Genomic DNA, 12,659 nt, shown 5'->3' on the forward strand with positions numbered 1-12,659 from the left:
ATTGATACAAACTGTATAAAAAATGTAGATACATAATTGTAATACATAGCGATACATATTGATAGAGCACTAAAGCCAATATTCAAACTGTTAGCAGAAGCAATGTTACAGTATTAACACTTTCTATGTACAGTACATATATGTATATATTTACATATATGCATGTATATAATATATCTGTACCGTAAATATTGTGTACTGTATATATATTTTTATATACATACTGTATGTATGTACTGTATATGTTCATATATGTATAACTATAAATCATGAGTGTGTGTTTTGTTGCCCTTTGCTTGGGTATTTGAAGTTTTTGTTTTCCTCTTTTAAGGATGGAATTGTGGACCCAGTTGATAGTACACTGCGAGACTTCTCAGGACAATGCATTCAAGAATTTTTGAAATGGTCAATAAAGCAGACAACTCCAGAACAGCAGGAAAGAAGCCCTGTGAACACACAGTCACTGTTTAAAAGACTCTACAGCCTTGCTCTCCATCCGAATGCATTTAAGAGATTGGGAGCAAGTCTTGCCTTCAACAACATATATAGGGAGTTTAGGTGTGCTATCTTTCAGTTATCAGGGGATCTTTTCTGGGGGGAAAAAACTGCACAACTAAAATTTTGTATGAATTTAAATTGGTTGTATTCTATCTCTAGAGAAGAGTCGGCATTGGTGGATCAGTTTATATTTGAGGTCTTGGTGGTTTACATGGAAAGCCTGGCACTATCTCATGCAGATGAAAAATCCTTAGGTGAGATGCGAGCTAAAAGTATGTGGGAAAAATGTAAATTGTATATGTGATACAGTTTACTTAAGTTTTGCAGTTTGCTTGTCCATATTAATTTTTCTTACTCTTATCATAGGTACTATTCAGCAATGTAGTGATGCCATTGTTCATCTAAAACGCATTATCATTCAGAAAGCGAGCTCTTTAAACAAGGCGTCTAAACGGCGCATACCAAGGTATAACGTCTGCGTGCGCCCTACATACTGTAGGATAGGATTTTTTTATTTATTTTGTGCTTATCTCATACTATTTAAAGTTGGGGAGATCCTGGTTTAGTTAAATGTCTCTTCTCATCCATGGGGGGACACAGGCTTAACCCTGGTATTTTCCACTTTAGCAAAACTAACAAATTCAGTTAAACCTGAATCTCATGCTTTTCCTGAAGCGAGAACTATATGATCTCACGACATAAATAACAACACAGGGATTATTGCACCTTGAACACCATGGGGCTGATTCTGAGTCATAAAAACTCTTTACATAGTGAGTTTTACCATTTTTGTGTGTCTCCATCCTATTCTGACTTTGACGGATCTAACTCACCCAGAAATTAGCGCTTTGGGGGCGGGAACTGGGCAGTGACAATTTGACTTTGCAGAGCTCTTCTGTCTTGTGGGAGTGTTGTGGGCATGTGGCTTCAGTTCAGTGCTATTCTGGGTCATGTGTATGGGGAATGGAAGCCTGTTTCACACAGATCTCTTGTAGCCAGCATGGGGCTGGTGCAAGTCCCAATACTAACGATGACTGTGACGGAGCGGCTTCCTGCTTGAAGCTACACTAATCCAATAGCATAAGGTAGTAATTCTGGATTCCTCAGCATAACACAAAAACCGCCCTTTTGTGTTTGTGTTTGACTCTGCATTTCCCCTATGTACTGGCTATTAGACAGCTGTGACTAGCGTTGTCCTCACACTTAGGGGTATATTTATATATATATATAGAGTGAGAGTTTTTAGAACTGGAGAGGTTGCCCATAGCAACCAATCAGATTCTAGCTATTATCTTCTAGAAGGTGCTAGTCAAATGTTAAGTAGGAAAAAAAAATCTCTCTTTAGAAAATATACTCCATTTTCTGATTATTTAAAATAATAATGACCCTGTTTTAATACATTGGTAGTTGGGAAGTGATAGTTATTGATCATTCTATGATACTGTCTCTTCAGAGTTTCATATTAATTTCAATTATTTATTTTTTTAAATTAGGGATTTTCCTCAAAGCATGTCTATTTGTCTCTTGGATGTTGTCCTATGGCTTTTAGAACAATGCGGGCGCCCTCAGACTGAGTGCAGGCACAAGGCAATGGAGCTGTTTTTTGAATTTGTTCCTTTATTACCAGGTACCTTTTTCTAAATAGTTAAAGTTATTATTTCTTTGTGGAGAATTATGTTTAAAGCTGGGGTACACATTAGCCGATATGTAGTCCGATCTGGCGGATCATGCCGACACATCGTCGACATCGGCCAGTATGTACGCACTACTAACGACCATGTGCGCTCCCGTTTGGTCATCAGTCGCATCGTCAGATCGGACCTAAATGTAGCTCAATCTGACAATCCGTCTGAGGGCCCCATGCAGTATAATGTGGCTAATACAGACATATGGGCTGGTCAGTCACTGGATCGTGAAATGTGTACCGGCTGCCTAATATGTCGGCCCTACGGCGGTGAAGTTGCCCGTCGCGTCGCTGGGTACACACATCGTTCATCTTTCTGTACCCAGCTTTACTCCCTGGTAATGTACACGGAAACTTATCTAGTCTAATTGTAATTTTCTTCTTAAAAAAATAAATAAATAAAACTTGGAAACTTAGAGTGTACCATAGTAGGAGCATTGGTACCCTATTGCTTTTAACTGACTTTTCAATGGCTCACTCACAAATTTAGCAATATTATTGTCATATACATGTTTTTATTTTTTTTTATAGACTAAGATTGCTTCATATGCAATCTTAGTAATAACTGAGATTTCATTGACTATGTGTCTGGCATACAAAATATCTTAGTAGTAACTTTTGTTCACAAATTATTATTTAAAAAATATGATTATTGATTTTGCTAATGGATCTATATTCTCTGCGTATTCATATATTAAGTTTATCATATTTATAACTTTTGTGTTCAAAGTGTTCAGTGAAAAGGTAGTTTAAAAATAAAATGTTTGTCTCTGGGGCTACTTTAAAATGTTTCATTACAGCTGTAACTTTTTATGACACATTTCCAAATGTCTTTATACAATTTGTTTGCTCATTTCCAAATATCCTTGTTTGTTTCAGATAAAAAATCCCCATCTGCCTGGGTGGAGGAGATCATTAAGAAAGATGGGGTCAGTTTCTTCATTAAGAGATTTGAAGGTGGTGGTTCTGAGGAACGCTGTGGAATATTGCACCTTGCCACGCTTCATGAGCTGGATGAGGCCTTCAGTTTACAAGCTGTGGTTCAGTGGATGGACATGTTTCTTGCAGCTCTGGACTGTTACAATACATTTATCGGGATGCGGGTTGTGAAGCCACAAACATTGCTAGGTGAGGAAATGTTCTTTCTATGTACAAGATTTATATGTCTTATCAGTCAGTGAACTAATTGTAGGCTGTTCTATAAAATATTGTTCATCTGATGGCCTTTTGCTTACTGAAAGGTGCAGCCGTACCTATTTTTTTAATCAGAATAAAAGTTTAAGAACTTACTGTACTAACCTTGTTATTGTTGTTTAAGGTAAATAATACTTCTATACCTGCATTGTGTGCATTTATTTATTCTATTTGGCAAGAGAAGTTCAAACCATGATATATCCTAGTACAGAGAAACTTCTATACACACAGTAACACAGAAAGTAAAGGCCACATAAAACAGTAGGGTTGTTAATATAGGTGTCATTTATTTTCTCATAAAAAAATTAAATAAAAACACCATATATAGTATATAAAAAATGTGTATGCAAAATAGTTATGAAATATGCAATATTGTTGCATATTTCATGACTATTTTGCTTACACATTTCTGAGTTATATAGTAGTTCTTCTTTGCCAAGATAGTGTCATATACCTTTTCCCGCACCTCCTGCATGGAATCCAGGTGCATCCCCCATAATCAATAGGGGAACGCATGAATTACTCATATTTTGTGTAGTGAAAAACTACTAGATTTGTCATACCTACTCCCCAGGCATATAAGGGGGAAGAAAAGTCTCCCTCATACCATCTGTTTTTGAAATACATTTAAGAGACTACAGCTTGGAGAAACATCTTTTGTTTTTGTATTTCGTTTATCTCTATACATGCATGCATGATCTGGGTCGGACGAATGTAAAGAGGGAAATCAAGTGAAATACCACCAGCACAAGGATAAAAATACTGTCTAAGTCATCAGGAGAAAGTATTTTTCCCTTGAGCACTTCACTTGTCACATAAAAGACAGCGCCCATCTGTTCACACCTACTGTATATTGTTGATATACTGTTAGGTCTTGAGGGATAGGCCATTCCGGTGTGGATAGGCTGAAGTCTTTTTTTTCTACATCGTCAGGCTGAGCTGCATGTAAGGACGACCTGACGATGCGGCTGACGATCAAACAGGAGCGCGCAACAACTGATGTAGGGCCATATTCAATTTGAGGCAAAAAGTCAGTTTCCGCGTGTTTTTGGCGGGAACTTTTCGCAGATGACGTCATTTTCGCCTGTTTGGCTTTTACTCCGTATTCAATTTGAAAGACTTTCCGCCTAGGTGGAAAGTCAATGCAATGTAATAGGCGGAAAAGTTTCGCCTATGAATGGGAGGCAGAAAAAAGTGCAGAATTGGGGTTTTGGGGTGCAACGGTACGGGAACTCCCCTGCAGCCTTCAGACAGTCCCCCAAAGGTAAACTTAAGGACACCCCAAAAAATTACTTTGAAAGGGGGCGAAAAAAAAATGGGGTACAAACTTAAAAACTAGCGAACTTGACTCTGGTGGGGTCCCCAAGTATGCCCCTGATGTTTTTTTGATTGCAGGTGCTTGTGGCAGGTGGATTTTTCACAATTTTTTCAACTTTACTTTAGCAACTTTTAAATATGCTGATCCCCATTTTCAAGTACCCCAAATTTGCCGGGATAACTTATTTTCTGGAAAAAGCTTCCTAAATACTATTCTGCATCACGTATAGAAAAACGCTATTTAGCAGCTATTGAGCCCGTTTAAAAACACCACATACCTTCAGCAAGCCAAATCGGGGGTAACCATAGCTAACCCCCATGTCAGAGCATCTTTTGGAGGGTGTTAGGCTGATTTCCCCAAAACTGACAGTACGTTCCACCTGTTCAAGTTTCGCTGGGTCCCGTTTTCGCGTACTTCCATATTGAATATGGGGTAAAGCCGGCACGGCCGCGATACTTTTCCGCCTACAAAATAGGCGAAGTAGGCGGAAAGTCCGGGCCGCGAAAAAGTATCGCGGCTCGGCTCAAATTGAATACGGCTCATAGTGGGTACACACTAAACTATTTTGAGGATATGTCAGCCCGGGTCAAAAATAGTCTGTACACTCGGCTTTAAGTAGGTGGGGTTGGAATATTACTGTCCCAAAATTGCGCATTTACTTGCTAACACATTAGTCACGTTCTCATCTTTTGAAGTACAGAATTTTCAATTCCTTTTCCCTGGATTTTGCTTGCTTCTATTGCCCCCCTGGACCATACCAACAAGTCCTTGAACTTTTTTCTGTCTAGGTCCCTCATTTGTTATCCTCTGACATCCCCACCAGCATCATGGGTGACTTCAATGCCCCTATTGTCCACATTCTCCTTGTGCCTCCAAACTACTCCTCCCATGGCCTCTCCCAGTGCAATGACTCATCAGGATGGCCACTGCCTTGATCTTCTAGCAATTCTTTCCCTCTCTTTGATCATTTGCATGCTCTCCTCTATTACATTAAGCTCTCTGTTATTAAACTCTACCATACCTCCTCAAACCTGCAAAAATAACTATTTTATTATTCAGTAACTTTACACCTCTCTGCAACAACTTCTCTCACCAATTCTGTTGTTGCTGTACCACATCTTAAACAAACTGTAGTAACCGCCTTTGATGAAGTTGCTCCAGCTACTCTTCACACTCCACATAAACTTAAATGTCAGCCGTGACATTCTAAAGTAACAAGACTGTTTCAAAATCTCTTGCATTTATTAGAGCATAATTGGCGTAAATCTTGTACTCCTGGTGACTTCCTCACATATAAGGCTATTTACGATTACTATGGAAAGGTTCTGGATACTGCCGAATAAACAGTTTATCATATCTGCCCAGGTTCTATCCCCAAAGGCCAATTTAATACATTTAAATCTATCCTCACCAACCCGACTAGCAACTGTCATTTCCCAAGATCTTGCTTCCTACTTCAAGGAGAAGACTGATGAGATCTGACATGAATTTGTGTGCTCTTTTTCAGCCAGCCACCTGCTCAATACCTTACGTGAACCCTCTGGCACCTTCTCTTCATTTGATCTTACATATGAAGAGAAAATATCTCCCTTTTTCTCATCTTACTACTCTACTACCTCTTCTCTTGATCCTTTACCTTCACAAGTCAGTTGAGCGCTAGTTTCTGTGCTCATTCCAATGTTAACAAATTCTGTAAATTCTGTTGGTATCTTTCCATCATTATTCAAGCATGCAAGAGCAATTCTAACCAAAACATCTCAACTTACTGTCCCATCTCTCAACTCCCTTGCTCCTCCAAGCTGCTGAAGAGATTTGCCTACACCTACCTCACACACTTTCTTGACTTGCACAATTTATTGCACCCACTATAATCTGACTCTCATTCCCAACACTGCAAAGAGACTGCACCAAATAATGTGGTGAATGATTTGGTCATGTCTAAAAGTCATTCCTCACTTCTAATTCTCCTGGATCTCTCTGCTGCATTAGACACTGTTGACCACTCTCTTCTTATACAAATGGTACAATCCTTAGGTCATCATGACCGTTTTAACCTGTTTCTCGTCCTACTTCTTTCAGTGTTCACTTCCCTGGATCCACCCCCTCTGCCCTTCCTTAATTAGTTGGAGTATCACAAGTCCTAGGTCCTCTTATTTTTTTTATCTATAGTATGCTTCACTTGGGTCTTCCGGATTTCAGTATCATCTGTATGCGGATGATATCCAAAATTACCTATTTCCCCCCCCCCCCCTCTCGATTATTCACCTTCCATGTTGACCTGCGTTGCTGAATGTCTTTCTGCCACTTTTTCTGGGAGATCATCTTACCACCTCATACTCAGTCTTTCAAATATAGAGTTAATAATATTCCCATCAGCCAATAGTAGTTACCGACCTGACAAATCTATTTCTGTTGACGGCAATAAAACCTACCCCTCAATCTTGCCGCTAGGTGACATCCTTAAATGTGAACCATCCTTTGCTCCCCACATTCAATCTGTATCCAAATCCTGATACATTCAACTAAGAAACATATCCATAATACGCCCATATCCCGACTCATAATTCAGTCAATTATTTTTTCCTACATTAATTATTGCAATCATGTCCGAATTGTTTTTTTCATAAACAGACTTTCACTCTTTTAATATAATTTGAACACAGCGGCTAGGCTGATCTTCCTTGCAAACATTTCTGCTGCTGCTGCTCCTCCATTCTGTCAGTCTTTACATTGGTTGTCTTTTTATCAAATTCAATACAAACAACTACTACTTACACATAAGGCTATCAACCAAACTACTCCAGCATACTTCTCTTTTTTATTATATCCAAATATATCCCAATTCAACCCATCCGCTCTGTGCAAGATCTGTGTCTCTCATCCACATTTATTACCTGTACCAGAAGACTTCCTTCTAGTATCCAGACCTTAAATCATTCCCTGAAAACACCTCTACAGACAAGTTTATTAAATTCCACAACCACCCTTTAGGGTTCTATACTACCCTGTGACGACTTTGCCCGCTTAACCAATGATGTCATGACTGCACTCCTATGGGGCAGGCCGTCGTCTCTAGAAGATAGAGCCCTGCCGGAGTGTCCCAAGGACATCCCAGACAGCTTCACAAGCTGCAGGTTGCCATTCCAGGCACCCTGAAGTTACATGCAGGTGCCATAGGGCAGCGACTGTGCCTCCCTTGGGCCCTGTGTCACTGCTCTGCTTGCACACCCCTAGCTACAGTCCTGTCACTAACATAACCTCCATAAGCTATTCTACCAAATGATCTCCCCTCTACCACCCCTCATTGATCACCTATAACTTAATATATGTTCTCATTCTACTCTTGCACATACCGCTGAATAGAATGCCAATTGCAGGCAGCTGTTAATTAGCAGCCATATTGAGCCATTTTGATACTAAAGCATAACCTTTGTCTGGTCAACACACTTTTGAGAGCTCTGTCATTGGAGACCAGCGACACGCGTCAGTAACCTGTACTGTAAGCATACCTTCTTCCCAAAAAGTCCTCTGTGGTACTTTCCTTCCGGAAGTCCATTCCTCCTCCCGGAATCTCAGCATATTTCACTGTGTACAAAGGGGACCCACCTACAGTGCATTGTGCTTCATCATTAAAGTGGATCCCACTGATACCTTCATGGAACTTACATTTGGGTCTGTTTGACTGATTAAAGGACTGCACACATGCTGTATTGGCCCATGCACTAATTACGAACGTGACTATTTGAGGAAAAGGAACGCTTTTCCACAATTCAATATTTTCCATAAAATATCTGCTGACCCATTACATAATTATCAAGGTTATATAAACTTTTGTTGTCATTATTTTATTCTGTCAACATTAACCATTTTTTGTCTAATGTTGTTTTTTATATAAATGTTTCCTTTTTTATTAATTGTATATGCAAGAGTGATTAACTAAATCATGTAGGTTATTCTTGCTATATGCTGTAGATTGACTCTCTCCTATATAACAGCTGCCTTGGTTAAACAACCCTAAGTAGCTCCTGACCAGTTCTATACTTTGTTTATATTACCCTTCCAGCATAGAATAGTTTGAGATTTTATTCCCACTTGTTCTTGGTCCAATTTGGTCCAATATTATTTTTCTAAATCAGACAAAACTTTCTATGACCAGGTTCAATATCATACATTCTTGGTTTGTTCCCCTGATATAGCAGAATTATTGCAGTAGCAAGTGTTTGTTTACACATTCTGTGGTGTTTAAATTCCTAAACAGATAATGTATTAACTTGAAACCGTTTTGGATTGCAATTATCGCACATTGAGGTTCCATTAGGAATAAATGATTAGTGTAAATTGAGATATGTGATGATAGCCTTCAATCACACAATTCTATGAACAGCAAGTACTTATTGTAATGCTACTCTGCAAGCTGTTACACATAATACCACCACATAATATCCTGAGATATCTATAACATTTAATTTTCACCTTCATTGTTTTTGTCTGTATAGACCGTAAGCATGTATGTATTTACTTTTTTCTGTGGTTCAGTGTAGACCCCGCCCTTTACAAGCACCTGTGCTATGTCATTAAGCTGATATGATCGACCACCATACTTTTTGTTTGCATGTATGTATTTAATATTCATGTAGTGTCCGTGTTGACAGAGATAAATATAGGGTTTGAATATAAATATGATTAGTCAATTCAGTGGATATTGTCACTGCTACACTGTATTTCAGCAGTCCAGACCTCTGATTTGTGATTTATAAAAGCCGTCTGACAAGTCGCTTTATATGATGGTAAAGCAGGGGGATTGAAAACTTTCTCACAATCCATTCATTGATTTATTTCTCACTGGAACTGCAGTGCAAGTAGCTCCATTTTAAATAAATAGCTAACTTCTGTTCATTGACTTTATAAAATGTATTAAGCATAACTATCTCTGTTTTTTGTGCAGGTTGTCACAATGATGTATTTACATTGTCTAGCATACCAACTTATAGGTGAATAGTAAATTAGCCAATTCATACTGTGTGCTTAATTTGTAGATTTATTAAGTGATTATCTTGTTTCCTCATCATCCAATCTGGGGGACACTGCTAAACTGATGCTGGGTTAGGTGGGCTGGGTTTCAGGAGCAGGCATTGGAGAGTTAATCTGATTGTCTCCGCCTCCCACATAACCTCTCTAGCTTTCCTGATGCCTCCGTTCTTTCCTAGTGCCTGTGGAGTAAGAGTTCTATTGGTAGATTGGTATTGGCAGCTATTCATCAGGCAAATCTGTCTTCCGATGGGCCGGTTCCTACTTTGCTCTGGGCCCATTTGACGTGCGCTTTGTTCTAATACTATCTTTTAACACCAGATAAATACATTTATTTGTATGCTGCATTGCTGTAATAAAATCTAGCTATTCCATAATAGGAATGGTGATCAAATGGGTTAACCATCGATGGTGCCATCAATTCTTTCCATCGATGGCAGGAAACTATGGTGTCTCTGGTGGTCATGTGACATTGAGAAACCAATTGGAGAAGGAGAATGCAGCTTCGGTAGGGGCGTTTGGTGCTAAAGTACTTAGGACTCCCAAAATAACATTGCTATGACACCATTTCATCTCCACAATTGATAACTGAGAAACATCATGCTATGATGATAAAATGAACAACCATTGGTAGCAAACCATCAATGTTTGCTATGGTCATCCCTAGTCCATAAGTGAGATCCGGACTTGGCCAATTCTACCTTAGTACTTCTGTTTTTCCAGTATTGTCTAGTTCACAAGGAAGAATTTTTTTATTTATTTACAAATGAAATATTTGAAAGACCGTTACCAAAACTTTCAAAAGAAAGTTATCCAAAATCTATTCATAAGGTGCTCTAAGAAATCACATAAAAACTCAAATTCTGCATTCAGTGGTCTAATGCAAGGGTTTAATGGCCTCTGTCAACATGGTAAATGTTAAAGTTAATTAGTTTAACATCAGAAAAAAGCTACAAACTTGTATTTCATGCAGGGATTGCCACATCAAAAGACCCCCTCCTAATGACTTTTGGAAGATTGTCATCTGAACAAACCAGGCCAAAGTGGAGTTGTTTGGTTGTAATTCATATAGTCCTGTTTGGCAATAACCAAACTCAGCATATCATCACAAGAAATTTGGACTTCCATTCGTTGTATCATTGTTTGAGAGACATGTATGGGATCAGAAGCCGGCAGGCAGTGCTCGTCCTTGTAGTGTCACATTGGAGACTCTACGGGTACCTTCTGGTCTTGCAGTGAGCTAGGAGTTTTTGTTGTCCTCATAACCTCTATATTTCAAGCACCTGTTTCAGCCTATATGTCGATTTGTGTTATTTGGTAACTAAACGTCTGATGTAAGGTAATTATACAGTGACTACGGACTTTTCATAAGTTGAAGCACTTTGGAATCTCAGTGCTCAGCAGTCTGGTTTAAACACGCTAACAATTTTACTGGCTATTCAAGATTGTATTCCCTTTGTTGTGGGCTGTCTCTATAACTGATCGTTTCTTCTGAACATAAACTCTCTTGGAATTATTGGAATAAGCTTGTAGATGAATTGGTCTGATATTGGTAAGTGTAGAACACCAACTGCAGTAATGTTACTGGATCTCTGTATAACCTAGAGCACTTAGAGCTACATATTGTTGTAGGTGACAACCAGGGGCTGGCTGGCAACTTTTAGCCTGGTGGGCAAATGCATGCAGGCGGCCCTGGCAGAGGAGTAGCGTGTAGCCAGGGTGCCCGAAGAACGTGCGTGCTACGGCGCCCCCCCCCTCAAATGTTTCAGGGAGGAGGCAGGTCCATATGCGATTAATGTAAGGTAAAAATAAAGATATGTCGTAGTGCCCATATGCAGTGCCCCCGTGTGCCACAGGAGAGAACACCCTTATGCAGGCCTCCAGTAGTGCCCCCAGTAGTTATCCCCCCCCTATGCAGTGCCCCCAGTAGTAAGCCCCTTATATAGTGCCCCCAGTAGTGGTCCCCCCTGTGCAGTGCCCGTTGTGCCCCCAGTAGTAAGCCCCTTATATAGTGCCCCCAATAGAGGTACCCCCTATGCAGTGCCCCTTATATAGTGCCCCCAATAGCAGTCCACCCCCCATGCAGTGCCCCCAATAGTGCAATGCCCCTTAAATAGTGGCCCCAGTTGTAGTCTCCCCCCTATGCAGTACCCCCAGTATTGCCCTTTATATAGAGCCCCCAGGAGTGGCCCCTCGATGCAGTCGCCCGAAGTGGTATTTCGCTCCCCCTATGTAGTGCACCTACTAGTAGTAGTCTCCTCCCCCCTATGCAGTGCCCCTAGTAGTAGTCCCCTCCCCTTGTAGTGCCCCTAGTAGTAGAGGTCCCCCACCCCTTGTAGTGCCCCCAGTAGTAGTACTCACTTGTAGTGCCCCCAGTAGTAGCCCCCCCTTGTAGTGCCCCCAGTAGTAGTAGTCCCCCCCCTTGTAGTGCTCCCAGTAGTAGTAGTCCCCCCCCTTGTAGTGCCCCCAGTAGTAGTAGTCCTCCCCTTGTAGTGCCCCCAGTAGTAGTAGTCCCCCCCCTTTGTAGTGCCCCCAGTAGTAGTAGTCCCCCCCTTGTAGTGCCCCCAGTAGTAGTAGTCCCCCCCCTTTGTAGTGCCCCCAGTAGTAGTAGTCCCCCCTTTGTAGTGCCCCCAGTAGTAGTAGTCCCCCCTTTGTAGTGCCCCCAGTAGTAGTAGTCCCCCCTTTGTAGTGCCCCCTGTAGTACTAGTCCACCCCCTTTGTAGTGCCCCCAGTAGTAGTAGTCCCCCCCCTTTGTAGTGCCTCCAGTAGTAGTAGTCCCCCCCTTGTAGTGCCCCCAGTAGTAGCCCCCCCTTGCAGTTCCCCCAGTAGTAGTAGTCCCCCCCTTGTAGTGCCCCCAGTAGTAGTAGTCCCCCCCTTGTAGTGCCCTCAGTAGTAGTAGTCCCCCCCTTTGTAGTGCCCCCAGTAGTAGTAGTCCCC

At 40.8% G+C, this 12,659-nt stretch overlaps 1 protein-coding gene across 1 annotated transcript in view; it reads left to right on the forward strand.

The window, feature by feature from the left end:
• Nucleotides 1-12,659, forward strand: part of PRKDC (protein kinase, DNA-activated, catalytic subunit) — a 418,309-nt gene that overhangs the window by 150,691 nt on the left and 254,959 nt on the right. Inside the window, exons 27-31 of the mRNA XM_088469547.1 lie at nucleotides 332-558; nucleotides 658-752; nucleotides 865-964; nucleotides 1,992-2,125; nucleotides 3,062-3,310. Coding sequence (XP_088325673.1) covers nucleotides 332-558; nucleotides 658-752; nucleotides 865-964; nucleotides 1,992-2,125; nucleotides 3,062-3,310 — 805 coding nt within the window. The remainder of the gene's footprint in view (nucleotides 1-331; nucleotides 559-657; nucleotides 753-864; nucleotides 965-1,991; nucleotides 2,126-3,061; nucleotides 3,311-12,659) is intronic.

Source organism: Taudactylus pleione, unplaced genomic scaffold (genome assembly GCF_031769625.1).
Source record: "Taudactylus pleione unplaced genomic scaffold, aTauple2 ptg000093l, whole genome shotgun sequence".
Taxonomy (NCBI): domain Eukaryota; kingdom Metazoa; phylum Chordata; class Amphibia; order Anura; family Myobatrachidae; genus Taudactylus; species Taudactylus pleione.